The sequence below is a fragment of the Arvicanthis niloticus genome, chromosome 4 (genome assembly GCF_011762505.2).
Source record: "Arvicanthis niloticus isolate mArvNil1 chromosome 4, mArvNil1.pat.X, whole genome shotgun sequence".
NCBI classification, from domain to species: domain Eukaryota; kingdom Metazoa; phylum Chordata; class Mammalia; order Rodentia; family Muridae; genus Arvicanthis; species Arvicanthis niloticus.
In genome coordinates, this window is record NC_047661.1 from 68544572 (window position 1) to 68572292 (window position 27721).

At 49.4% G+C, this 27721-nt stretch overlaps 2 protein-coding genes across 5 annotated transcripts; one reads left to right on the plus strand and one right to left on the minus strand.

The window, feature by feature from the left end:
• Positions 1 to 3506: 3506 nt before the first annotated feature.
• Pklr (pyruvate kinase L/R) lies at positions 3507 to 13820 on the plus strand. 4 transcript variants are annotated; one of them, XM_034500558.2, is made up of 11 exons: positions 3507 to 3624; positions 4582 to 4764; positions 8502 to 8593; positions 8699 to 8830; positions 8972 to 9158; positions 9451 to 9721; positions 9834 to 9984; positions 10201 to 10353; positions 10449 to 10615; positions 11804 to 11985; positions 12458 to 13820. In XM_034500558.2, the coding sequence occupies exons 1-11, from the start codon at positions 3522 to 3524 to the stop codon at positions 12562 to 12564; spliced, it is 1728 nt and encodes a 575-aa protein (XP_034356449.1). In that variant the 5' UTR covers positions 3507 to 3521; the 3' UTR covers positions 12565 to 13820. The 4 variants fall into 4 exon arrangements, with proteins under 4 accessions (XP_034356449.1, XP_076788856.1, XP_076788855.1 ...); XM_076932741.1 differs by lacking the exon at positions 3507 to 3624 and adding an exon at positions 3948 to 3970; XM_076932740.1 differs by lacking the exon at positions 3507 to 3624 and adding an exon at positions 3962 to 3989.
• Hcn3 (hyperpolarization activated cyclic nucleotide gated potassium channel 3) lies at positions 13257 to 27654 on the minus strand. The gene is made up of 8 exons (XM_034501196.2): positions 27246 to 27654; positions 19810 to 20239; positions 18702 to 18863; positions 18107 to 18325; positions 17602 to 17748; positions 17016 to 17256; positions 15854 to 16018; positions 13257 to 15450 (listed from the first exon to the last, which is right to left on the minus strand). Exons 1-8 carry the CDS (start codon positions 27518 to 27520, stop codon positions 14750 to 14752), a joined length of 2340 nt encoding a protein of 779 aa, XP_034357087.1. The 5' UTR covers positions 27521 to 27654; the 3' UTR covers positions 13257 to 14749.
• Positions 27655 to 27721: the final 67 nt, after the last annotated feature.

The following is a 27721-nucleotide window of genomic DNA, read 5'->3' on the forward strand; positions in this document are numbered from 1 at the left end:
CCCACACCCTTCCCCAGGGTTGACTATCTCCATTTGCAGAGGACTCATCTGCCGCCTAATCCCCTGCCTCGCCGGGGCCCCCCACGGCTCTCTAGCGCTCCTCACAGGCCGCCGAGGCCCTTGGGCTGGTGTGCATAGGAAAGCTCCGTTTGTAAAACTGTGTCCTCCTGAGGCCAAGGACACAGCTGCACTTGGCTGCTGGGGGGCGTGGGTGTGTGTGTGCATATAAGTATGTGATTTCAATGTGTGTGTGTGTGTGTGTGTGTGTGTGTGTGTGTGGAAAGCAGACAGGAGGAGGGTGGGGGAGAGAGAGGAGAGTGTCCTGGTTCTCAGAAGCTGTGAGTTGCACCCAGAACTGGGGCCCAGAACCTGTGTCCTAAAGGTATCAATGATTTGCACATGTTCTCTAGAGAGAACGGAGAACCAATGTGGAACCCTCCTTGCATCAGGGTGAGGAGAGTCCTGAGAAAAGCGATGGAATTCTCCACCTGACAGGAGGGATAGGAACTCAAAATCAGAGTAAACCTGAAATAAGATGTCGGGCAGTGGTGGCAAACGCCTTTAATCCCAGCACTTGGGAGGCAGAGGCAGGCAGATTTCTGAGTTCGAGGCCAGCCTGGACTACAGAGTGAGTTCCAGGATAGCCAGAGATACACAGAGAAACCCTGTCTTGAAACCTGAAATAAGGAAAGCAATATTAACAAAACTGACAGGCCCGGCAACAGTGCCTGACTTCAGGTGTGAGGCTCAGGTCCCCAGTCCTTAGAATCTGCCATATCCTCTCTACTGGTGAAATGAGCTATACTCTAAGTGCTGACACCACAGAAACCCCATGCTTGTATCCCACTAGGAACACCATTTTCCTGTTGTCTGACTCTGGTTTTCAACCAGTCTGCGACTTCTCCTTTCCCTCCACAGAAGTCCCCAGAGGCAAGGAATGCAGTCTGCTGATGTCAGGTCCGGCTCAGGCACCACACTATCTCTGCAGATAATTTTCAGCCTGGGACTCAATTCCTCCAGGAAATAGAGTGCTCCCTCAAACTAGAGGGAAAACAAAATTCTCCACAGAGGGGTGGGCAGCATCATCAGTGAATTCCAGGGTATCAGCCAAGGAGAGCCTTAGTAAGCTCATTACCCCAAAAGGGTAGTTCGGAGAATCTGGAGAGTGTCCTCTGGTAGAGGCATGTACCCAGCTTCCTCCTCACCCAGTCTCCCATGGGCGCCACTCTCCACTGGCCAAACTCTGTAGACGCCAAGGGACAAAGCCTTTGGCTCTGTGCCCCAAATCAGAGAAGGGGCCAGAGACAAGGTCTGCAGCAGCCCCAGATCCTCCTCAGCCTCCTGGGTCTTCCTGTCATGACAGGAAAGTGAGAGCATGTCCAACTGTCAGCCCTGGATTTTAATGATTAACTGGTACCTCAAACACAGCCTGTCCAAGACAGGAGCCTTGAGTTCGGCCATCTTAAACCTACTTCCTCGCTTATCTCAATGGGCAGCAGGTTCTCCTCTCCTCCTGCCTGCTTGGGTTACATCAGGGGCTCCTTGAAAAAGCCCTCTGTGCCCTTTCTCCCTTCAGCTCCTCCCTAATCCTTTGGCTCAAGAGAAGGCCCACCTAGACCTGGTTGGCCTTTGTGACTACTGCAGGAGGTCAGAGTCCACCAGAGACCCCACCCAGCTGGAAGCCTTGTGTCTCACTTCCCAGGAAAGCCCTTTGTTCCTCTATCCCAGGAATATAGGGATCTTCAAAGGTTAGCCTCAGACAAAGATGACTTCCTCCTGCCTGTGGTACCGCAGTGCTGGTTCTGCGAGCACAGGTAGACTCCTGAGCAAAACCAGACTTCTCCATGTTGCACTCCAAGCACTGAAAGCCGTCACCAGCAAAGCTCCTCAGTCATTCTGTTCTGACTGCCTTTATAAAACACATCTCACAGACTTCGCCCTCCCCACAGTGCCACCCAGGCTAGCCTGTCACCTTCTACCCTGAGCAACTCTCAAGGTTCACCTGTGTCTCCCGAATCCATGACTGACTCCATCTGTCAGCTAGAGCTACCTAAAACCTAACTTGAATTATATTATGTCCCTGGCAGCAATGCCAGTCACTGCTCAGGTGCCCAGCTTTACCATGGCCACATGCCTCTACCCAGCTTCTCTTACACAAAAAGCTTTTTCTTCCTCAGAGTTATGGGATATATTTAACTGACAGAAAACTGTTCCCTCTGCCCCTGCTGGTTCCTTCTCATCCTTAATAGCTTAGGCAGAATCACATCAAAGAAAGCTTCATCTTATTTAAAAAGTACCTAATACATCACTGCTCCACCTGACCACTCTGTCCTAGTACTATGATCTATCCCTGACAGCCCTTACCCAGTTTAAAGCATTTATTTATTTGCTAGTAGTCTGTCCCCCGACACATACTATACTACAATCCACAGATAGGAAAGGCTCCATCTGCTTGACTCCCACTGTATCCTTCAGGACTGTCACTGACCAATGTCATAGTGAGAATGTCACAAAAGCCTTCCCAGAGAATCCCACTTTTTTTTTTTTTTTTTAAAGATTTATGTATTTATTTTATGTAAAGTCCACTGTAGCTGTCCTCAGACACACCAGAAGAGGGCATCAGATCTCATTATAGATGGTTGTGAACCACCATGTGGTTGCTGGGAATTGAACTCAGGACCTCTGGAAGAGCAGTCAGTGCTCTTAACCGCTGAGCCATCTCACCAGCCCGAATCCCACTCTTTTATCGACTTTGTTGAACTTGCAAAGTCACCCAAGAGTGGGGTCAGGATAATCCCCAGCATAGAGCCACCTGGGATTGGAAAGAAAGCAGTAAGTGCCAGGTGGTCTGTTGGGGGTAGTTATAGGGAATTTTGCCAGCAGGACTGCAGTGTGCCCTCACAGCAGTCAGCAAGGTAAGGTCATTCTCCCTGGTTCTTTGGTCAAGAGTGAATTGGGTGCAAGGTCCCCATGATGGCTGAAGAGATCCCCTGTGCTCAGGCTTCCTGTGTTTATCAATATGGCTGGTCAACAACAATCTAAGCAAGTTTATTAATTAGTGTCTAGAAACGTTCATGGTTCATCTTTGGATTCACAGAGGACCATGTGCCAGAGACTGAGATAACCTCTAACTTTTAACTAACAGAGGGTTCCTCCCTCTTTTCCACAATCCAGTGCCCACCTTCCAGCTCTTGCTCTGAGAATATACCTAAGACTGTCATCAATAAAATACAAAGATTGTATCATTGGCCATCAAGCAATCTCTCTATTGAAGCCAATGAGCGAGCCAACAGTGTGAATGGACTGACTAAAAATTGATCAGGAAAAATGGATGACCTAGGGGAAGGGACGGGGTGGGAGCTGACAACTGCAGCCCTCGAGAAGAGACTCTGTGGGGATGGGGCTGCCTACTGGGTGTGACCCTTTCCTACTCTCTGGCTCCCTCAGATAAGACCAGCAGTTAGGGTATACTCTCCTCCCAGTCTGTGGTTCCTGCAGCCCCAGCCCCATGCCTTGGAAGCATGTCTGTCCAGGAGAACACTTCACCCCAGCAGCTCCCGCCACCATGGATCCTCAGGTCCCAGAAAGACTTAGCAAAGTCTGCCCTAAGTGGCGCTCCAGGAGGTAAGAAGAGGAAGGGAAGCCACTGAACAGAGAAGAGAGGAGAATTAGGGTGGAATCAGCATTGGGGGTGGAGGCCCTGAGGGAAGAATGCCCATTACAGCCTCACCTCGATTAGATACAGACCTGATCTGAGCCTTTGATCCAGGCTCTGCAGACAGGCCAAAGGAGATCCAACAGCATGGATGCCACGGGGCACTCCCGTGGTTCCTGGACTCTGGCCCCCAATGTACAAGGCTTCCATTGGCAAGAGAGATGCTAGCTGGTTATACTTTAACCAGGAGTGATCTCGTCTGAGCTCATCCCACCGACAAAGGCAGGGTATAAAACAGATCCACAGGCACAGAAGGTATGCAGCAGTATGGAAGGTGCTTCCAAACAGGGTGCTCTACTGAGAGGGGCTGGGTCAGGCTACAGGATCCCCCTCCCCCAGGGGGACAGATGGAGCAGTGTTAGATGGAGGGAACTTGGAGAGGAGGGAGTGGGGAAGCCAGAGATTGCCTAGAGCTGGAAGGAAGTAAACAAGAAAATTAGGAAAAGTAACTGAGTGATTCCAGGCCTAGATAATGAGATGCAGGCTTGAAGGGGGGCTCTGGGAGAGTTGAGGCTGAATGGTCTGTCGGGGTCTGGGGTGGGGGAGGATCTCTGTAGCTGGGATAGTAAGGACTCAGCTTGGATCTAGGCCTAGATTTGAATCATCTTCCTTGGACGATGCATTTTTCTTAGACAATGTATTTTCTTTCTCCGTCTTTTTCTTTAATTGTAAGTTGGGATAGATCAAGCTTAGCAGCCTGCTCCATAGGACCCTGGAGACTAAACAAAGTAATGTGTGTGACACTCAGACTGAAGGAAGGCCTCACACAAACTGGAGGTCCAAATGGACACAGGGTGCACTGGCAGGAAGCACATGGAGGACAGGCAGGGTGTCTGTGCAAGATCCTGAGTCTACATCTACCGCAGGGCCAGCAGGATACCTTCGACGTGCGAGTGTGGCCCAGCTGACCCAGGAGTTGGGCTCTGCCTTCTTCCAGCAGCAGCAACTGCCCGCAGCTATGGCAGACACCTTCCTGGAACACCTCTGCCTTCTGGATATCGACTCAGAGCCTGTGGCTGCCAGGAGCACCAGCATCATTGCCACCATTGGTAAGACCACCCAACCCCGGGAAGCCACACAGGGCCACCCGAATGGCTCAGGTGTCTCCTTTGCTGTCTTTGCCGTGGTCATTCATTCAACAAATATTTGTGAGATTTGGGGGTGGGGCTTCTGTTTTGTTTTATTTTTTATTTGCTTTTATTTTTGAACAGGGTCTGTCTATATTGTAGCTCTAACTATTGGGCAGGTAGACCTCAAATTCAGAAATCCACCCACCTTTTCCTCCTGAGTGCTAGGCTGGGGTTAAAGACATATACCACCTTGTTCCACTTGAGGCTGGGTTTTTGAGATAGGGTCTCAGGTAGCCTTGGATTGTTTCAAGCTTATTATATAGCCCGTATTATATCGTCTTAGCCTGGTGAGATCATAAGTAAGTGATACTGCACCTAGCTTAACAAATGCTTGTTGAGTACCTGGAAGACAAGGTTTGGACTTGGGATAGACCAGTAAATGAACAAGTAAGGGCAGTCTAGCAGATGGGACAATAAATACTAAGCAATAATTTATTAAAATGTTCTAATTCAGAGTCAGATGTGGTGGCCCAAGCTTTTGATCCCAGCTTTTTGAAAGCAGAGGCAAGTGGATCTCTGTGAGTTTGAGGCTAGCCTGGTCTACATAGTGAGTTCTAGGGCATAAAATTTTTAAAAAATTAAATTAAATTAAAAAAAAAAAAACCTTGTTTCAAAAAGGCAAAAGAAAGAAAAAGAGAAAGAAAGAAACAAAGAAAGAAACAAAGAAAGAAAGAAAGAAAGAAGAAAGCTACTTCAGTGTGTTAGGAAGTCAGGAATATGAGGTGTGAGAGCAGAGGAAGACTGGGGTCCTAACTGGGGACCAGGGCAGCTAGGGAAAAGGACGAGGGGAATGGTGGGGGTTTCCATCCGTAACCCCCACAATCTGAATGTCTAGGAAGGAGGAGTGCTCAGAGGTTGAGTCTGGGTGAAGCTACACCGTGAAGTCCTGTCTCAAAAACAACAACAACAAAATCACAAAAATGCATCTGGGGATCTAGCCAGCTGGTAGAGGGCTTCCGTTCCCCAAATGAAGCCCCAGTCATCATGTAAAGCTAGCTGTACTGAAACAGGCCTGGGCGGTGCAGGCAGGAGGGCCAGAGATTCACAGTCATCTTCAGCTATGTATCAAATTTGAAGGCAGTCTAGGCTACCCAATGCTCTGAAAATAAAAAATAAATAAAGGAAGAGGAAGAGGAAGAGGAGAAAACAAAGAAGACAGCAAGAAAGGAGGAGAAAGAGTTCTGCAGAGATTTGGGGGAAGAGAAGTCCAGGCAAAGGGAAGCCAATGCCTAGATCCAAAGGAAGCCTGGAGGAGCGTGAAGAGACTGAGGGAGGCGAGGGCCCAGGAGATGGTGGGGCTGAGATTGGATTCAGGGCCCTGAGCGGGTTTGACCGTAACTCACATCCTCAGCTTTCTTTGTATTGCTTATTTTGACACAATCTCACTGGATTGCCCTGGCTAGCCTTGACTCCCTCTCTACCTGTCTCTTTACAGTCAACCTGCTTCAGCTTAGCTGAAGATTACAGCCTTGTAGGGCTACACCTTGTTGCTCGGGTTTTTCTTTTCTTTCTGGCTTTTCAGCTTGTTAATGGAGAGTCGTTTGTCCTGTATCCCAGGCTAGACTGTAACTCTTTACTGTTCTGCCTCTGCTTCCCATTGCTGAGGAGGCAGATGAGAATGGGTTGCTGAATGAGGGCGAGGTCAGGGCTGCTCCCACCTGCAGCTCACAGTAGCTGAGGTGGGAAGAAGAGGCACATTCTAAATGCATTGTTTCAGGGCTGAGCTATGGGAATTTCCTGATAGACAGCATGTGAGTCACACACTCAACATCCAAGGACAACAAGGAGTCAGATACTTAGCTCCAGGGTTAGGAGAGTGGTGGAGATATAAAATTGGAATCAATTAAAGGTGGCACACACCTTTAATTCCAGCACTCCAGAGGCCGATGCATGCAAATATCTGAGTTCAAGGCTAGCCTGGTCTACAGAGTGCGTTCCAGGACAGTCAGGGCTACATGGAGAAACCCTGTCTTGAATGAATGAATGAATGAATAGGAATCAGCAAGTGTGGTGCCTCATGCCTGTAATTTCCACACTCGAGAAACTAAAATCTGAGGATTATTGTAAATTTGAGCCCAACATGGGCTATTCAGAGACTCTATCTCAAGAAATAAATAAGATAAAGGAAAGGTGTCATCTGCACACAGATAGCCTTCCAAGTATAAGAACAGTTGGGATCTCAGAGGAGCAAAAGGTACAAATAATGAGAGCTGAGGACTAGACAGACACACACCACTCCACACCAAATACACACGTACCACACATACACACACATACCACATACAGCACACTACACATACTACATACACACATATACCACTCACACATCACACACATGTTCTACACATACACACATTCTGCACGCACACTACACACATACATACCACACATATACAACACACCCACCACTCACACATCACACACATATACCACACAAACACACATCACAAACACACATCACAAACACACACACTATTCACATATATACACCATACACACACCACTATACACACATCACACACATATACTACACACACATACCATACACATACTACTCACACATCACATACACATACACTGCACATACACGTATCACTCACACACACTATTCACACACACCACACACCACTCACATACTATACACATTACACACACAAACTACACATACTATACACACACATACACACATACGCACACACACCACATACATACTACACACACACCAGTCCCCAAACATCATGGACACACACACCAGTCCCCAAACATCATGGCTCATCGGATAAAGTCTTGTCATGGAGCCTGATGACCTGAGTTCAATCCCTGAAACCCACATGGTGGATTCTGACCACACACAATAATAATAATAATAATAATAATAATAATAATAATAATAATAATAATAATAACTCAAGGCCAGCCTAGGCTATATGAGACCCTGTTTCAAGGAGAAAGACGGTGGGTATGTAGCTCAGTTGATAGAATACTTGCCTAGTGAGGATAAAGCCCTGTGCTAAATTTGGCATAATAGAGCACACCCATAACCCCAGCACAGGGGAGGAGAGGACAGGAAAAGCAAGCCCGAGGTTATCCTCAAAGCAGAGCAAATCCAAGGCTAGCCTGGGTTACAGGAGAGCCTGTCTCAGAAGGAAGGACTGACAGGAAGAAGGGTGTGTAGCGCAGTGCTGGAGCACTTACTTGCCTCAAATGTAGGAAGTCCTGGCCTCCATCCCCAGAGCAGCAGAAAAGGTAGCCTGGGAAGGGATCTGAGGATCTGAGGAGCGTCCATCAAATGCTGCTGCTGCTGCAGGCTGATGAGGATGGAGACTGGGACAGATCTCAGCTCTCTCAATGAGACCACTCAGCTTTCAAAGCGTCTCTTTGACTTGCCTCGTGTTCTAATACCTCACAGCCTACAGTAACCTCCACAGTGTGGCACTTAATGTCGGGTTACTTGCTAACAACGGTACCTAAGCCCTGGCTGAGATTAGATATCCCAAAGCTGCCTTCCCAAGGCGGTGTATACTGGTTAGTGGGCAAAAAAGTTTGTGAGTAGAGGAACTTCGAAGGACTCCTGGGTGGGGGAGTCTCTCCGATGTTGCAGGTGGGTTTGGCTGTGAGGTTTGGGATGACCTTCTTAGTGGTCTCTCTGGTTCCAGGGCCGGCATCACGCTCTGTGGACCGCCTCAAGGAGATGATCAAGGCAGGGATGAACATTGCGCGACTCAACTTCTCCCACGGCTCCCATGAGGTGTGGGGAAGTCATGGAGGGTGGAGCTGGAGAATGCCCCAGGTCCTGTCCACTTTGCCTTACAATCCCAGTTTCTCTCTCTCTCTTTCTCTCTCTCACTGCTAGTACCATGCAGAGTCCATCGCCAACATCCGGGAGGCGGCTGAGAGCTTTGCAACCTCCCCACTTAGCTACAGGCCTGTGGCTATCGCCCTGGACACCAAGGGACCTGAGATACGAACGGGAGTCCTGCAGGGGGTGAGAAGCCTCTGGGTCCGCCCTGTCTGGGGCCTGGAGGAGTATGAGAGCCCTGGAGCGGGAGAGAGGGTCAGCGCTGGTCAGCACTGGCCAGGGCCCACCTGTGAAACTCAGGCCTCTCTGCCCACCCCACCCCTCCAGGGTCCAGAGTCGGAGGTGGAACTTGTGAAGGGTTCACAGGTCCTGGTGACTGTGGATCCGAAGTTCCAGACAAGGGGCGATGCAAAGACAGTGTGGGTGGACTACCACAATATCACCCGGGTCGTTGCAGTGGGGGGCCGCATCTACATTGATGATGGGCTCATCTCCTTAGTGGTGCGGAAAATCGGTATGGAAATGCCAGCACTGGGAACTTTCTCTTCCCTTTGGTTTCCACGTTCTGTCTGCTCTAGACCACCCACACCGTCCCCTTGTGGTGTCTGCTTCCCCACATGTCCTAGTGGTCCCTGCTGTTACCATGGGTTGAGGCTGGGCATTTGATGCCTCTTCTTGGTGTGTGTGGAGTGGGGCAAAGGGCTCAAAAGTCCTGATTTCTTGAGGATTCAAGTTTAAGAGTTCCCTCTGCCATACCTATATCCTGGGTCAGCCTTGACAGACGCTGACGCTCTCTCTACCCGCAGACCCAGAGGGACTGGTGACCGAGGTGGAGCACGGTGGTATCTTGGGCAGCAGAAAGGGTGTGAACTTGCCAAATGCCGAAGTGGATCTGCCTGGGCTGTCTGAGCAAGATCTTTTGGATCTGCGCTTCGGGGTGGAGCATAATGTGGACATTGTCTTTGCCTCCTTTGTACGGAAAGCCAGTGATGTGATGGCAGTCCGGGCTGCCCTGGGGCCAGAAGGACAGGGCATCAAAATTATAAGCAAAATTGAGAACCATGAAGGCGTGAAGAAGTAAGGCTTGGTCTTTGGTCCCATGAGTCCTCTATTTCCCTTTGCCCCTCCTGCATGCTATTTCCCAGCATCTCCTGGCTCTGCCCTAGCCTGGATTCCTCCATCCATCCAGGTTTGATGAAATTCTAGAAGTGAGCGATGGCATCATGGTGGCACGGGGTGACCTGGGCATTGAGATCCCAGCCGAGAAGGTTTTCTTGGCTCAGAAAATGATGATTGGACGTTGCAACCTGGCCGGCAAGCCTGTCGTCTGCGCCACACAGGTCTGGAGTGAACCCTTGGGCTGGGCTTTAAAGGTGCTGAGCAACCTTAGATCTACATACTGCTATCTGGTGTCTGGTCACGAATGACGATGACATGAACTTCCAGGGTCTCACTGTGAACCTGGCATCCTAAGAGTGCAGGTGCCAGAGAAATAGCATGGGCAGGCTCCCCAATCAGAATGTGACTTCTACAGCTTTGACAACCATATCATTCAGATGCTGGAGAGCATGATCACTAAGGCTCGACCAACTCGTGCGGAGACAAGCGATGTGGCCAATGCCGTGCTGGATGGGGCTGACTGTATCATGTTGTCTGGGGAGACTGCCAAGGGCAGTTTCCCGGTGGAGGCCGTAAAGATGCAACATGCGGTAGGAACTCAGTCCCAAAAAGCTGATGGGCCAGGGACACAGACCCCTCTGGAACTCCAATGACTCTACTCAACCTGACTTACTGGTGCCTGCAGATTGCCCGGGAGGCAGAGGCCGCTGTGTACCACCGCCAGTTGTTTGAGGAGCTACGACGGGCAGCACCGCTGAGCCGTGACCCAACAGAGGTCACTGCAATTGGAGCCGTGGAGGCTGCCTTCAAGTGCTGTGCGGCAGCCATCATTGTGCTGACCAAGACTGGCCGGTGAGAAATGTATTGGAAACAGGGCTTTGGGCAGTGGCAGCAGCGGCTGACACAGTGGGTGATAAAAAAAGTATTGCTTTAGGGCAAGAAAGGAGATAGCCGTGGACACTGGAGGCCAGGAGAAGAGGCTCTTGGGTACTCTAGAACCAGAGCCAGTGTGCTCCAGGGGCTCAGCAGGTCATGCTGTCCTTAGGTCATTTGAAGACTGGGGGCAGAGAGGTCTCCACTGGGCTAAGTATTGCTGAAGAACCCAGTAAGCCCAAGCACTGAGGACTTTTCTCTCAAACTTAGCAGTGAGACCCGAAGTAATATGCCTGGGCCTCACAAGCCAGCTCTGACTCCGTGGGTCTGTGTGGGTTTTCCATTTGCCCCCACCATGGGGTTGTTAGGCTTAACAAAAGACATTAAGTGGTTAAGTGTCATATGGTGGTTGGGTATGATATAAACATATTATCTTCTAGACAGTTTGACTCTTTTTTGAGGTTTGTTTGATAGGATTTTTCTGAAATAGGGTCTCATTAGTCCTGGCTGGCCTGAAACTTACTTGGTAGCTGAAGGAGCCTTGAAGTTAGCCTTCAGCCTCTACCCCAAAGGCTGGGTTTATGGGCATGTGTCACCATGTCTGGCTGGTTTTACATCTAATTTTTTGGAGGATTTGTTATTATTTTTATTTGTGCCTGTACTGTCCTAAAGCCAGAAGAGGATGTTGGACCCTCTGGAGCTGGAGTTTCAGGCAGTTGTAAGCGACCTGCTATGGGTTCTCAGAACCAACTCAAGTCCTCTGTAGAGCAGCAAGAACTCTTAAAGACTGAGCCATCTCTCTAGCCCAGGTTTTACATTTATCTTGTTATTTTTAATATGGATTGACATTTTGCCTGCTTGTCTGTCTGAGGACCATTTGCATGTCTGGGGCTAGTAGAGTCCAGAAGGTGTTAGAGCCACTGAAACTGGACTTAAAAACCACTATTAGCCACAGTATGCATTGAAAACTTAACCTAACATGTGCTGTTAATGGCTGAACCATCTCTGCAGCATGGTAGGTATTCTTAACACATAATGAGAAAGACAAAGATCAGAGAAGTATAACTTATCCAGGGCCACGTGGTTTGTTAGTGACACCTGGAATCATAATTCAAACTCCTGTTTCTTGGGTCAACACTCTGAGCTAACCTCCTCTTCTTCATACAGCTCAGCTCAGCTTCTATCTCGCTACCGACCTCGGGCAGCTGTCATTGCTGTGACTCGTTCTGCCCAAGCTGCCCGACAGATCCACCTGTCCCGAGGAGTCTTCCCCTTGCTCTACCGTGAGCCTCCAGAGCCTATCTGGGCAGATGATGTGGATCGAAGGGTCCAATTTGGCATTGAAAGTGGTGAGCCTTGCTCTCTGCTCCCCAGCCTGTCTTCTCTCCCTGACTCAAAGGCTCTGCTTGTCCTCACTGGTCCAAGAGTCTTTTAGGAATCATAAGATGGACGTGTCAGACTCTAAGCAGGGAGGGTAAGTTGAGAGGAGACGAGTGAGACCCCTGAGAATTCCCTGCTGCTGTCTGCCACAACCTAGTAGGACACAGGAGCAAGAAGAGGTGGGAGAACAAAACCAGAAGAGCTAGAACTAAATTTAATTATAGTTGTCATGGCCACAACTGTCCTTGTCCCTCTCATTAGTGCAGCCACATGGGTGCAAAGGCTTACTGCTTATAAACAGTACATCACATCCCTCCTCACACACATCCTCTCAAACCACCGCCTCAATTTCCTTCTCCCCTATAGGGTAGGTGGCTTTGAGGTGGTGGATAGTAATGGCTGACCTAGGATCTTGATGACTGTCATCTTTTTGTCCATCAGGAAAGCTCCGTGGTTTCCTCCGTGTTGGTGATCTGGTGATTGTGGTGACAGGCTGGCGACCTGGCTCTGGCTATACCAACATTATGCGGGTGCTGAGCATATCCTGAAACACCTCTCTCCGTTCTGACCTAGTTGCACCCCATTTCTTTCAACCCACACCCCCTCCCATAGTCCTACATCTGCCATCTAGCCCCATTCTGGTGCTTCACACAGGCCCTGGATGTTTGTGTCCAATTATGCTCTGGCCACCCAGCAGCATCAGTTGTATATCCCTGTCTCAATCTGCTCAGCTGGACTCTAAAATGCTCTGAGCCTTTAATCCCAGCCCAGCTGGTTAATTCAATTCCTCCCCGGTCCCAGTCTTTAGAATGGGGGAGTGGAAACAGGGTGATCTTGTCCGATTTCCATAGAACCATTATTTTAAAACACTCTGTCCTCTGATAGAACCCTCATGACCAGTTCCCTAGCAAAGTGTCATCTCCTGATGGCCTCAAGTCAGGGCAGAATACTCCTTCAAGGAGTACAGTGCCACAGTTTAGGGAAGGCTGGAGTGGGTGTGTACTGGAGAGAACTAAACCAGGCTTTTTTTGTTTTGTTTTGTTTTTGGTTTTTGGTTTTTGGAGACAGGCTTTCTCTGTGTAGCTCTGGCTGTCCTGGAACTCACTCTGTAGACCAGGCTAGCCTCGAACTCAGAAATCTGCCTGCCTCTGCCTCCCAAGTGCTGGGATTAAAGGCATGCACCACCACTGCCCGGCAGGCTTTTTTTTTTTTTTTTTTTTTTTTTTTTTTTGGATACAAGTTCTCACTGTATAGCTCAGGCTGGCCTGAAACTCCTAGAAATCCTCCTGCCTGACCCTCTTAAGGGTGGGGACTACAGGCATGAACGACCAGCTGGACTTTAAGCAGCCTTATTTTCTTACTGACCCCACAAACCATGGAGCTGAGCTTACAAGCCGCTAATCTGGCTGCTGTCCTGCCCACTGCTCTGCCGGGTCAGCTGATCCAGAAATTCTTCCACAACCACTTTGTTCCCACGTGCAGATCAGAAGCAAACATGAATATTTTCTTTTAAACCCAACTGTCTGGGTGCAATTATAAAAACAACTCCCACAGGCAGAGAATCCCAGGATGTCCCACCCAAGGAGATGTGAGGTGCTGGCCCCAACCGCCAATGCTACAGCATACTTCTGAAAGGGGACAGAGCGGGTGGCAGGGCGTTACTCTTGTCCCTGAGAAAGTGGAGGGGCTGCTGGCCACCCTTTCTAGGTTTGGCTACTCCAGGCCCTCCTCTTCCACACCAACAGCAAACCCAGATGAGGAAAAAAATAAAGGCGGTCTTCCTGCTGCCCCTCTTTTTCCACTACCTCAACACAGCAAGTTTGAATATCACTGCTGATGGCAGTGTGCAAGGACCACAAACATGTCCCCCCAGCCCCCTTACCAGAAGATGGGGGGACAGCAAAGGAATGAGTAATAAAGTGAATAAGTCAAATTAGCAAATGAATAAATAAAATTAATAAACAACTGAATAAATAAGACAAAGAGGGAAAGATTAAAGGTCACACAAGGATTCAGCCCCTTGCCCCCAACCTGGGGGGAGCTAGACTGGCACAGTCAGTCAGGAGGTGCCAAGCATCCCTTAGCTGTAGGGGCGACTCCACTGAGGCAGTGAGCACAGTGAAGAGCAGCTTCTAGCTTACAAAGGTAGTGCGTCCATACAGGAGCCGCGGAGGGCAGGCTACAGTGGGCAGACTCCAAGTCTCACTTGGTGTAGACAAGGAGGGCCCACACGTGGCAGTGAGAGGGCCCTAGACATCTGTTGGCTGTACTAGATAATTGACAGTACCCAGCTACGACAAAGGGGATGGGAAGATAGGACACTGAGCACAACCTGCAGGGTTACTGACAGGGAGACAGCCATCTAGTTACTTGGCAGTGATGGAGGCAGCAAGTACTTGTGCTTAATAAAGGCAGGGCTGTGGGCCCAGGCCTGCACCTGGCAGGACCATGGCCTGGGGGACACCCTTGTTAAAGGGCTTCGAGTCACTTCTACTTGGCAGTGGATGCACAGTACCTAGCACAATGCCTTGAACATGGTAGGCACTGGGTTCCTATGACAAATGGGTATGTGGTTGGATTAGCAGGCTGCAGCTGCTTTGAGCTGAGGACACAGAACAGCTTTGTGGTAGTAAAGGGCAGTATGTTCGATTCCCCACAGCCTTCCCCAAGGGGTGTCTACCTCAGGCACACATTATTGCGTGCCAATAGCTAAGGCCAGTGTAATCTAGGATTTCACATGTTGGCAGAAATTTGGGGACCTCTGGGGGTAACTGGCTCAGGCACTGATGACCTGGATGGCTGGACTGTCCCTGGAGGCTTGGCCAGGAGCCCCGAGGGGGGCAGGCGCTCACTTCCGGAGCCTTTGCGCCTAGGAGAGCCATCCCCTGTTGCTCGCTGAGGCAGAGAGGGTTGAGAGGCAGAGAGTGGGCGGCCCCGAGGGCCTAACCTCCGAGCACCTCCTCCTGGGGGAGGGCCCAAAAGAGACACCTGGGAACGCCCTGTCCGGGATAGGCTGGCATGGAGGGTTCGGGCAGGTGGAGCGGGCAGGCGAGAAGTGGACGCCCAGGGTCCCCGGGCCAGCAGAGGACCTGCTCGGACAGGCACCAGTGGGGAGGCTGGGGAGCCTGCTGAGCGTCTAGCAGATCGAGCCAGGAGGGTGGCTGGAGAATCAGGGGAGAGGGGCAGAGGGCCTCTCTGGTGAGTCAAGGCTATAGCCACGTTGGAGGTCACAGCAGCTGCCTGCAGAGGCGCGTGCACCAGTGGTTCCCACAGCACTGGCTTTCCACTGAGTCGAGCTCCTGTGCCAGGAGCCAGACCCCGAATACCACGAGCCATGTCTCTGTCGTGTTGTACCAAATGTTGCTCCATGACGCCACCGCTGCTGCCTGGACTCGGCTCGGAGCGTTTTCGCTGCAATATCGAATTCTTTTTGCCTACAAGTTGTCCCAGGACCAAGAAGTTAGGAAAAGGAAGGAATCTAAGATGGAGGCTGGATAACCAGTGTGAGGGAGTCTGAGGGATAGGGAATGGGGACTCAGACACATGGAGAGAATGCTTGGCAATAGGAGCTGGAAGGTGGTGTCAATCAAAACATGGCGAGGTTAAGGACTGGTACCCAGGAGGACACCGGAAATGCGGGTTTGGTGAGACAGCTCCATGGCTATTTCTTGCTAGGGGTAAGACTAGTGCGCAACCGTGCTAACACTCTGCTGGAGGCATGGACTGGGACTGGGCAGGTTGGGATGTGGTGCCAAAGCACTAGGGCTAGGCTCCTTGCTATGAACATGAGATGAGGCCCAGCCAGGACCCAGAGCAGACAGAGTAGACAGGCCTCACCAATGCGCCGAAGCCGGTCCATGGCCACAGTCTCAAAAGCCCTGCGCATCATTGGGAACTCCTCAAGCACCGCATTGAAGTGGTCCACGCTGAGTGAGTAGAGGCGACAATAGGTGTCAGCCCTCACACTGGCTGTTCGCCGACCTCGAGTCAGCAGGCAGATCTCTGCAAAAGTGGGGAAGAGGCTCAGAGACCCCATTCCCAGAGCTTCCACACACACACACCCCCCTTAATTAGGCCTGCCGCTAATCCAGCACCCTCAGATTCGTCCTTAGACTTGGGAGAATGAATGATTACCTGGTGTAAGGTCCCTAAACGCTCTAAGCACTGTCTGTACATCTAGAAGGCTGCTCCCCTTTTAATTCTCTACAGACAAATAGGTCTGCCAGTCCCAGATGTTCTCAGTTACCCTACACATTAACTCCAACCCCAGCTCTATCTCTGTCCCAGGGTGTACCCTACTCCTGACTTGGCAGGAGAAAAGCAGGCCAAACAGACACCAAGTGGGATGCTGGATGGGGGGCAGGGGGGGCTGGCAGGTTGCATGAGCCTCAAGTCACTTTGGGCAGTGGCTGGCTGCACTTTTTCCAAAGCCACAGCCTGGATTTCCAGACAGCTCCACAAAGCCTAAGTCCATGGGACAGCTCTGCTTCCTCCCTGCCTTTCCCCTCAACTCACAGGATTCCTGCATTCTGTCATTAATAATCCTACAGGGCTGCTGGCCTAGTAGCTGGTAGCTTGGCCATACACTAGACTCTCCTGAGAAAGTTTTTTAAAACAAAAACAAAAATAATAATAATAATAATAATAATAATAATAATAATAATAATAATAATAAAACAGCCACTGGGTGTGGTGATACATGCCTTTAATCCCAGCATTTGGAAAGCAAAGGCAGGTGGATGTCTGTGAGTTCAAGGCCAGCCTGGTCTAAATAGTGAGTTCTAGGACAGCCAGAGCTATATAATAGACCTGGTCTCAAAAAAGAAAACAAAACAAAACAAAATACAGAGCTTCAGGCCTGGATCAGACTCCATGAGAAGGTTTGGGTAAGGGTTGTTCTGTGATTTTTGTAACACCAACAGGTGGGACCCTGATCCTAGGAAACAACTGCAGTCTGTACAATGTTCATGACCCCCCACCTTCCCAGAGGCCTGCTGACCCCCAAAGTAGGATCCGTCAGTGAGGCGAGTGTCCCGGGCGCCCCGTGCCAGCACACTGAGCAGCCCGTGCTGGATGAAGTACATCTTCCTGCCCACGGAGCCCTCACGCACCACCAGATCCCCAGGTTGGAAGACCTCAAAGCGGAGCTTGGTGAGTACTGCGGTGACGAAGCTGGGGTCAGCATGAGCAAACAGCGGCATGTGGGCCACCAGGCCCCGGCAGGTGAAGTTAATAATCTCCTGGACACAGGAGGGGCCTATCAGACAGGCTCTTCCCCCTGCTGGAAGATGCCCCCACCAAGCTCCTCTGTCTCCAGAAAACCCATCCACCTGCCAAGATCCGTCAATGGATGGAGATGCTGCAACCTGAGAACCTGTTTTCGAGACCTTCCACCATGGCGTCCTACAGTCCCTTTCTGATAGCCTTTGCTCCCATAGGACCACGCTCAGAAAGCCACCTCCCCTCAAAGGCTTGTCCCCCATCCCACAGGAGCATCTGATAACCACTCCCTTGTAACCCAGGCAGCACATCCAGAAGCCCAGACCCTAGAAAAGCCCTTCCTACAAGGTCCAGCCCGGCCCCACCTCCCGAAGTGGCTCGCTCAGCTCCCCCAGGATGCTCTCTTCATCAAACATCTTGCCCTGGTAGCGATGCTCGTAGTACTCATGGATGCGCTGCCGGGTGTCAGCTGGCAGCTTGTGGAAGGACATGTACTGCTCCACCTGCTTGTACTGGAGAGGCAACACCAGTTGCCAGTGGGAAAAGGATGTGTCCACATGGGGTCAAAACAAGAGGGGTGGGGGTGTGCAGAACAAGTTGGAACCAGAGGTGATGAACGTGGTATACACAGAAAGACAAGGGATATACAGATAATGGTAGATACAGGGAAGACTACATAGTTACAGAAAAACCCAAATCTGGACAGAGGAGGGGGGTCCAAGGACAGAGGCATAGGGACAGTCACAAATGTGTTTCACACAGGTGTATGGGACAAATGGACGTGAGGCAGGAAAGGACATAGGGGCCCATCAGAACACAATCTCCAGCACTTCTCCAAGCCCACCCCTCCCGTCTCTTGTCCCTGCTGACCTTCTCCTGGTACTGTCGCCGGGAAGAGTCCAGGGACTGGATGAGGGCAGTGGCGTGACCGATGAACATGGCATAGCATGTGGCGCCCACGATCATGCTGAGCATGGTGAGCCAGACGTCAGGCATGCCGACCGGTGCCTGCTGCCCATAGCCAATGCATAGCATGTGACTCATGGCCTTGAACAGGGCGTGGGAATACTGGCGGCCCCACGAGTGGTTCTGGGGGGCAGAGTATGTTGCAGAACAGGGCTTGGGCCCCTCCGAGTCTCATTCTCTACCTGCCTCCCTTTTCTCCCTTTCAACACTGCGTACCCCTTCTACCTCAGGCCTTCCTCTCGGCAGTCATTGTTTGGTGTGTGAAGCACGCCCCCCCCCCCAGCTGGTGGGGACCCTTGTCTTTGCCTAGGTTTCCTTCTTCACCTGATCCCTCTAACATACAAGCACTACCTCTGTCTAGGTTTCTCACCCTTCTCCTCCCCCAGTCCCATCTCCTTCTACCTTTCTGGATCATCTCGTACCTTCTGCTCCCTATGGTTATCCCTGTTGCCCAGGAGTACCAGAGCCGGGGGGCGGGGGGGGGGGGGGGACTTCTCACCACCATACGGTTCATGGAGACCCAGCAGTCAGGAGGGAAGTCCTGCAGCATAGGGACCAGGAACTGCAGACAGCCGTCCCAGTGACACAGCAGCAACATCATTCCAATGAGGTTGACGATTCGAACCACTGCACTGGCCAGGTCGTAGGTCATGTGAAAGATCTGAGGAGTCCGAGGAAGCACTGCTGTGGACAGGAACCCCTCTCTGCTCATCTCCCTCCAGTTCCAGCCTTGCAAATTCCCCTTGACCCTCTCCCTTTCCCAGTACCTCTGAATTAAAAATTTTTTAAAAAGTAGCTACCAGAAAAGTGGAGGCAGGAGGATCAGAAGTTTAAGGCCGGCCTAGGCAACTTTTTTTTTCCTTTCAAATTAAAAAAAAAAAAAAAAAAAAAAAAGAGCTAGGTATAATGGCACATGCCTTTAATTCCAGCACTTAGAAAGCAGAGGCAGGTAGATCTCTGTTCAAGGCCAACCTGATCTACAGAGTGACCTGCAGGACCGTCAGGACTACATAGCGATACCCTGTCTTGAATAAACAAAACAAAATTTTAGGTGTTTTGCCTACATATATGTTTGCGTATCATATGCCAGGTGCTCGTGGAGGCCAGAGGGTGTCTGATCCCTTTGAACTGGAGTTACAGACAGTTGTGAGCCAGTGTGTAAGTGCTAGAAATTGAATCTGTATCCTCTGGAAGAGCAGCCAGTGCTCTTAACTGCTGAGCTATTTCTCCAGGCCCCAGCATGAGCCATTTAGTAAGGTCCTATCTCAAAATAAAAAGAGATGGGTAACACTATTAGAACTGATAGATAAGATGGCAGAGTATACACTGGGCCACTAAACAAACCTTGCTGCTGGAAGAGGCACCTCCTATTTATACCCAATCCTCCAGTTAAGAATCAACTAACCCTCAGGTGTTTGCCCACAGCTCTGTACCCCCACCCTCACCCCAGGCCTCCTTCTGTCCCTGCAGCCCTCCCTCCAACTTTGCAAAGGATTCACACTTGAAAGCCTCAGGAATTTTCCCCACCCCAAAGAATCACCAGGACTTCCACCCATAGCACCTTTCTGAGGAGTATGATAAGCCCCCTGCCCACCTCCCCGCCCCACCTCCTCCCATTGGTGTATGTAGCGAATGAGGCGGGAGAGGCGGAGCAGTCGCAGCAGGCTAAGGATCTTGGTGAATCTAACGATGCGCAGGGCCCGTGCCGTTTTGTAGACCTCGGCATCTAGTCGTGGTTCCAGCTCCACCACTAGGAAGATGTAATCCACAGGGATGGAGGAGATCAGGTCAACCAGGAACCAGGTGCGCAGGTAACGCGTTCGGATGGCCCTCGGCGCCAGCAGGATCTCCGCACCTTCCTCCACCACGATGCCAGTTCGGAAGTTGAGCACCAGATCCAGCAGGAAGAAAGTGTCAGAGAGGACATTGAAGACGATCCAGGGTGGGGAGTTCTCCTCCTTGAAGAAAGTGATGCCCACAGGCAGTACTATGAGGTTCCCCACCATCAGCAGCAGCATGATCAAGTCCCAGTAAAACCTAAGGTGGGCAGGGGATAGAGAACAAGATTGTGTCACATTCCTTCTGCAGCTCGATTGACAGATGGGAATCTGAGACAACCAAGAGTGGCCAAGATCACAAAGCCACAAGAAAAGTCATTTAAATCCACTGAGAGAGAAAACTGGCACCACCATGGGAAGAGAGCGTTATTTGGTAGAGGTATGTACTCACTCTGCAGCTCTGTTCCCTTGTGTATAAACGCCCAATGGGGTTGTGGGAATTAATGGTATAATAAACCCCTATCAAAGACTCATGGCCCAGATATTTTATTTATAAGCTAAACGCCTCGATTGGGCAGCTCTAGGACTACTTAGCTTATTCCCCAGCTCTAGGCCCCTTGTTACTTGCTGTTTCTCCTGCCCTGTGGTTCTGGTCCATGGCAGCTTCCTCCTCTATGTCCATCATCTCTCTCCCCCATCTGCAACCCCCTCTCGAACCTTCAGTCCCACGTTACTCCCTCCACTGCCCAATCACAGGCTCTAGTCTTTTATTGACCAGTTAAATGGGGGAGAAGGTTCACATGGCACCTCTTGTATGTGAGCATCTGTTCATCGGGGGCAACCATACCTTGAGGAACCAGGTTGGTTTTTTTTGTTTTGTTTTTTGTTTTTTGTTTTTTGTTTTTTTTTTTTTTTTTGTTTTTTTATATGAGCACACTGCAGCTGTCTTCAGACATACTAGAAGAGTGCATCCCATCACATTACAGATGGTTGTGAGCCACCATGTGGTTGCTGGAAATTGAACTCAGGACCTCTGGCAGAGCAGTCAGTGCTCTTAACCACTGAACCATCTCTCCAGCCCGAGGAACCAGTTTTAGCTATAGGATACAAGCAGTATCAGACCAACCCACTATATAATGGGAACATGCACACCAGGAAATAGAACCAGTAATGTCTATAGCAGGATTAAACTTGGGGTCAACTCAAATGTCCACCAGTAGAAAATGGAGATGGAGACAGACTTCATCAGTTAAGAGGACTGGCTGTTCTTGCAGAGGACCTGGGTTTGATTCCCAGCACCTGCATGGCAGCTCGGAACCATCTGTAACTCTGGTTCCATCAGATCTGATGCTTTCTCCTGGCCCCAGGGGCACCAGGAAAACAGGGTACACAGACGTACATGTGGGCAAAACACACACACACACACTCAGAAAAATAGTAGATAAATAGGCATAATATGTAGAGGTAAATATATCCATAGCTTGGAACGCTGTATAGCAGCATACATGAATCTCATATTTGAATAAAGAGAAATTTGTTTTTGTTTTATATGTGTGGGTATTTTTCCCTAACATATGTTAGTACACCATGTGCTCGCAAAGACCCAAAGACAGTATCAGATCCCTAGAACTGGAGTTACAGAAGACTGTGAGCCCCCATGTGGAGCTGGAAATCAAACACAGATCTGGTACAAAGGAGCCCAGTACTTATTTTTTTAAAAAATAATTTTAATTTCTATTGAAAATAGATATTTTTCTTTCTTTTTTTGTTTTGTTTTTTCTTTTTTTCTTTTCTTTCTTTCTTTTTTTTTTTTTTTTGTTTTTTTTTGTTTTTTGCTTTTTGTTTTTCGAGACAGGGTTTCTCTGTTAGCCTTGGCTGTCCTGGAACTCACTCTGTAGACAGGCTGGCCTTGAACTCAGAAATCTGCCTGCTTCTGCCTCCCCAAGTGCTGGGACCACTGCCCGGTGAAAATAGATATTTTTTCATACAACTTGTTCTGATCATGGGTTTCCTTCCTCACCTCCTTCCAAATCCTCCTCTCCTTCCCACTCACTGAAACCCATTCCTTTCTTTCTCTCATTAGAAAACAAAGAGGTGGGGCTGGAGAGATAGCTCAGCAATTAGGAGTACATGAGTTCAATTCCCAGCAACCACATGGTGGCTCACAACTATCTATAGTGAAATCTGGTGCCATCTTCTGGTATGTCTGAAGCTAGCTACAGTATACACATACATAAAATAAATAATTTTTTTTTAAAAAAAGAAGAAAACAAACAGGCAACTAAACAAACAAATAATAGAACAAAACAAGTCAGCGGGAAAAATGGTGCCAAAGAAAAAGCACAAGAAATATACACTGCTGTAGACACATATACATTCATACACACACAAAATTCCATAAAAATAAAAAATCTGATACCATAATATATATTTTTAAAAATGTAAAGTTAAGAAAATGCTCAGACAAAACACTATAAGACAAACATCTTCCAAAATACCACTGAATTCATTTTGTGTTAGGTATCTACTGCTGACATATGGCCTGCCCTTAAGGTTTGTATACCCAGGGAGACACCATTGGAGAATTCCCCTACCTCTCGCCCCACTCTCCCCTGCTTTTCGAGAAAGAGGTTGAGATTATCAAGTGGAGATGGCTTCTGGTTTAGAGACGGAGACTTGTGCCCAGTTTTCCTATCCATGCTGGTATCTCATCTGTTTTAAACCTGTGAATATCCATGCATGCTGCCAAAGTCTCTGTCTGCAAGTTCATATGTGTGTCAACCCTCTTATATAATTTTTTAAAAGATTTATTTGTTTTGTGTGTATAAATATAACATTGCTCTCTTCAGAGCCACCATGTGGATGCTGAGAATTGAACTCAGGACCTCTGGAGGAGCAGTCAGTGCTCTTAATTGCTGAACCATCTCTCCAGCCCTGTGTCAGCTCTCTTACATCTAGACAGCCTTGTTCCATGGTGCCTTGGTGTATTCTATCCCCACTGGCTCTTATGATCTTTCCGTTTCCTCTTTTGCATAGTTGCCTGAGTCCTGAGGGGGGAGGCATTTGATGGAGACATGCCATTTAGGACTGAGAGTTCCAAGGTCTCTCACTTTCTATACTATATGCCCTACAGCTGTGGGTCTCTGTGTCCCTAACTATTGCAGGATGAAGCTTTTCTGATGATGGCTGAGCAAGATACTGATCAATGGCCCCCATAGGTTCATACATCTGGATGCTTAGTCACTAGGGAGTAGAAGTGCTTGAAAGGATCAGGAGGATTAGGAGGTGTGGTCCTGTTGGAGTAGGTATGTCCTTGTTGAAGGAAGTGGGTCACTAAATGTGGGCTTTAAAGTTTCAAAAGCCCACACCAAGCCCAGCTTCTCTTTCTGTCTTTCAACCAGTGAAATAGGATGCAGCCCTCAGAGACTACTTCAGCGCCATGCTCCTTGCTGTGATAATGGACTAAGTCTCTGAAACTGTAAGCCAGCTGCCAATTAAATGCTTTCTTTTATAAACTGCCTTGGCCATGGCATCTCTTCACAGCAATGACTAAGACAATGAGTATAGCTGTAGTGCCTGGGATTATTTTATTGCTACATTTCTTTAGCAGAAAAACAGTATTTGGTTTTCTCATGGTTCCATGGCCTATCTAGTCTCAGGTTCTTGGCCATCCGAAAAGTGTCAGGCATGGGCTGCACCTCATGGAGTAAGCCTTAAAGCTAACTAATCACATAGTTGTTGGTTATATCCACAACCTTTGTGCTGCTGTTGCACCATGTTCATACAGGCAGGCCATCACTGTAGATCACAGGGTTTGTAGCTAGGCTGGTGAGTGGTTACCTTTCTCCTCTGGTAGCTTGCAAGAGTACCTTTCAGTACCATGAACACTAGTCAGCAGGAGCAAGCAGAGAGTGCTGTTAACCACTGAGCTATCTCTCCAGCCCCTGAATCTCACATTTTTAGCATTGAGCAAAGGAAGCAAGATTCCATGTACACAAAGTTCTAAAATAGACACTGAAAAGTGGTGAAACTTTTTATTTGTTTGTTTTTGGTTTTGGGGGTTTTTGCTTGTTTGTTTTTTGAGACAGGGTTTCTCTGTAAAGCCCTGGCTGTCCTGGAACTCACTCTGTAGACCAGGCTGGCCTCGAACTCAGAAATCCGCCTGCCTCTGCCTCCCAAGAGCTGGGATTAAAGGTGTGCACCTCCACTGCCTGGCATGGTGAAACTTTTTAAGCCTTTCTGTTATTATTATTATTATTATTATTATTATTATTATTATTATTATTATTATTATGTGTGTGTGTGTGTGTCCATCATATGTGGTACATGTGGAGGTCAGAGTGTGACCTGTGTGCTCCATTCTCTCCTCCAGTGGCTGGATTTGGATCACTGGGTTTGTGCAGCAAACACCTTTAGCTGCTGCTGTGTTGTCTTACTGGCCCCTTTCTATTTTATTTTTATGGCAAAATTATTTTTACTGTTTAATACTATTTTCTTTATTTACAAGTTAAAATCAAGAGACAAAAAATGATGGCCCAAAGGACCAAGGAAGCAAATAACCAAACCCCAACAGCCCCTAAATGAGGAAAGGAAAAAGGAAAGAGAGCAGAAAAAGAAAATCAAAGTTAAAAAAAAAAATCACAAAGAGATTTGTCTTCCTTCTCCACGGAGAATGAGGAAGTCAAACATACAATGATATATTTGTGTGTGTGTATGTGTGTATGTGTGTGCGCGCGCGGGTGTGTGTGTTAGGCTTGTGGGCAGGTTCAGCACCACAGAATCTAGAATGTAGGAATAAAGGTGTAGCTCAGTGGTAAAGGGTATGCCTAGCATGTTTGAGGATCTAGTTTCAATTCCTAGTATATTTTATATACCTATGTAAAATGGATTTGAGGGAAGATTGTGAGACCAAGCCAGATGGTAGTGGTGCACAACTTTGCTCCCAGCACTTGGAAACCAGAAACAGGTGGATCTTTGAGTCCAAAACAGAGCGAGTTCCAGGACAGCCAGGGCTACACAGAGAAACTCTGTCTCAAACAAAACAAAACAAAAGCAAACAGATAACAACAATAAACACACAAATAAACAAATCAAAAGCCAAACAAACAAAAGCAAAAATGACATGCACACAGGCTGGAGAGTGGCTCAGTGGTTAAAGGCACTTGCTGCTCTTGCAGAAGTCCCAGTGCCCAGCACCCACATACCATCTGTAATTCTAGTGCCAGGGGATCTGAACCACTCCTCTGATCTCCTCAGTCACTGCATGCACATAATACCCAGATTTATATCCAGGCAAAACATTCATACACATAAAATAAATCTAATTCTTTTCAAAAAGTAAACATGAACACAGCTGCATACACACCCACACAATACACTCACATGCACGCCCACAAACACACACAAGCAAACAAACAAACACAATACACACACACATACTGGCACCAAGACTGTTTTGTAATTTTCTAAAACTAGGGAGTCTATGCTGATCTCTCTGGGTTGTCAGGAAGTTTTCCAGAGACAGTGGGCACAGCAGAGCTGTATAAACTGTAGCTCTTGTTAGGGCACATCCACTCTTATCTCCAGATTTTTGAAAATTCTTTTCCTATCTCCAGGTCTGTATTTCTAGTCTAGGCTGTCCTGCCCTTCTCTATCATTCCCCATTCCCATTCTGTTCCTGTTCCAACATGGCTAGAACAGGGATGCTGATTTCCTGTAGGTGGGGATCTGCCATCCATGGTGGGGGTGGGAAGAGGCTGCCCTGCACTCATCTAAACTGAGCCTTTCAGGGATACCCATTCCCCCCCCCCCCAGCACCTCAGATGGTTATGCACATAGAGGACTCCCTGGGAGATCCTAAGGCATCATGGCTTGAGCCCGCACCCCTTCCCTCCTCCAGGCTGCCAGTGCATGCTGAGATGGGCAAGGGCAAGCTACATTGCCTTAGAAGAAACTGTGTAGACATGAGGTCAGAAGGGAAGCAGCGGACAACATTCAGAGAAAAAAAAAAAAAAAACACTGGAGTACACATGATGTTTCAGGGCTAATCCCAGCATAAGTCCCAAACAGAGTCCCTTCTGATTCTGATTGCAAAAATCAATCCTCTCAACCTCCGAAAAAGCTCGTTAGTTCCCAAGTCCAGACCCACCCCTGAACTCCCCTCACATTCGAATGCTTTCACTCAACAACAAACCCCTGATGTTTCTTCCTCCCCTTCCACAGCTGCAGAGGAGAAATCTCGCACTGTGAGACACTGGGAGAGAGGAGGAAAGGTTGGCCGTGCCATCAGAGCATCTTCACAGCCTGACTCACAGGCAGTCACAAGCCCAGCGGGTGATATGGTAGAGGATTGCGAAGCAACCCAACTCTGAGGGGGGGTTTATGGCTTCTGGGATATGTCTGAGGGTGAACTGAGGGAGCGGAGGGTATCTGCTGGAGAATAGATAGGCAGGTGAGAGTGAAATAATAAAGAGGACTGGAAAGAACTAGGCGGACTGAAGGAATATTTACAGGGAGTGAATGTTTGAGGATGGAAGATACAGTCTGGGCCTCCGATGTGTTCCTAGGCTCCAGAGACACACCTCATTTCTTTAACTGAAAGCTGTCCTTCACCGTCCCCAAGGACAGGGCTGATTTTCTCCCCTAGCGACCTTCATGTAGACGTACAGCCTGAAGGGGACTGTGAAATGGCTACATCCTCACTCTCTGTCCTTTTTCTATGGGAAACACCTGGGCGGTGGCCGAGCCCCTGCTCTCCTCCCCAATCTTTCTGAGTACCCGCCCTGCCCCGCCGCATTCCGTCTTCAGCACCACGGACAGCAAACAGCGCGGCGGACCCGACTGACCCCCTCTCCAGCTTTCCCGGCCTCTCTAGTTCAGCGTCCCTGATCTGTTCTGATGAATTGGGCAAGTGCTTGGTGTGTGGGTAAAGCGTGGTAGAGAGTGGAACTAGGCTTCTTCCTCAGGTCTCCCAGCTTTGGGGTATAGTATAATTTCCCACTTCCCCAGAAAACAGTACTGAAAAGAGGCAAGGTTTCCAAACTCCTTACTCTTTGTGGCCCATGGGGTTCCTGCATTGGATGTGCCAAGTCCTCGGAGATTACCTGATGTATGCTGTCATTTATGTTTCCCTAACCGGACAAAACATAGAGGACCTCGGGGAAACCCGCCTAGAATTCTCAGGCTGGGTTGGAGAAGGTGACTCTGCAGCTCCACCCGGCCGGTAGCACTGGTGTCCCTCGCTCTCCCTGTTGAGCCCCCCGTACCGGAAGTCGCTGTAGGGGTGGATGATCCAGGCCCCGGCAGACTTCACCCTCTCCTGCTCGATTTCCACCGCTTTGTGGCTGCCGAAGACCCGAAGAGAGAACTTGTTGACGGTCGGCTGCAGCAGCGTCCCGAGCTGTCGCCTTTTCGACTCGGTCGCAGACTCTGGTACCCCACCTGAGGCCGCGCGGGCCTGGGCGGGAGCTACAGGAGACGTCTCTCGTGCAGGGGTCTCAGCTTCGCTGGCCCCCGCCGCGGGCCGCGCCTCCTCCTCCATGACTGCCCTCACTCGCAGGGCCTCCCCAACCGGTTCACGGCCATGGCGGGCGCGCAGGTCCCTGGGAGCGCAGCCCAGGCAGGGGAGCTCGGACCCGCGTGCGCCTGGGGCGCAGGGGGCGTGTGCAGGCGACAGACGTGCGGGCACTGCGCCCCCTGGCGAGGGCTGCGCGAGACAGGGAGGGGCGAGCCGCTACCCCAA

Excerpts from the sequence above, each read along its gene's own strand:
- Pklr (XM_034500558.2), top strand. The coding sequence starts at position 3,522 with ATGTCTGTCCAGGAGAACACTTCACCCCAGCAGCTCCCGCCACCATGG. Across the intron at positions 4,765-8,501 it reads CAGCATCATTGCCACCATTG|GGCCGGCATCACGCTCTGTG; the intron begins GTAAGACCACCC and ends CTCTGGTTCCAG. Across the intron at positions 10,354-10,448 it reads CCGTAAAGATGCAACATGCG|ATTGCCCGGGAGGCAGAGGC; the intron begins GTAGGAACTCAG and ends TGGTGCCTGCAG.
- Hcn3 (XM_034501196.2), bottom strand. The coding sequence starts at position 27,520 with ATGGAGGAGGAGGCGCGGCCCGCGGCGGGGGCCAGCGAAGCTGAGACC. Across the intron at positions 18,864-19,809 it reads ACATACACCAATGGGAGGAG|ATCTTTCACATGACCTACGA; the intron begins GTGGGGCGGGGA and ends CGGACTCCTCAG. Across the intron at positions 18,326-18,701 it reads TCTCCATGAACCGTATGGTG|AACCACTCGTGGGGCCGCCA; the intron begins GTGAGAAGTCCC and ends TCTGCCCCCCAG.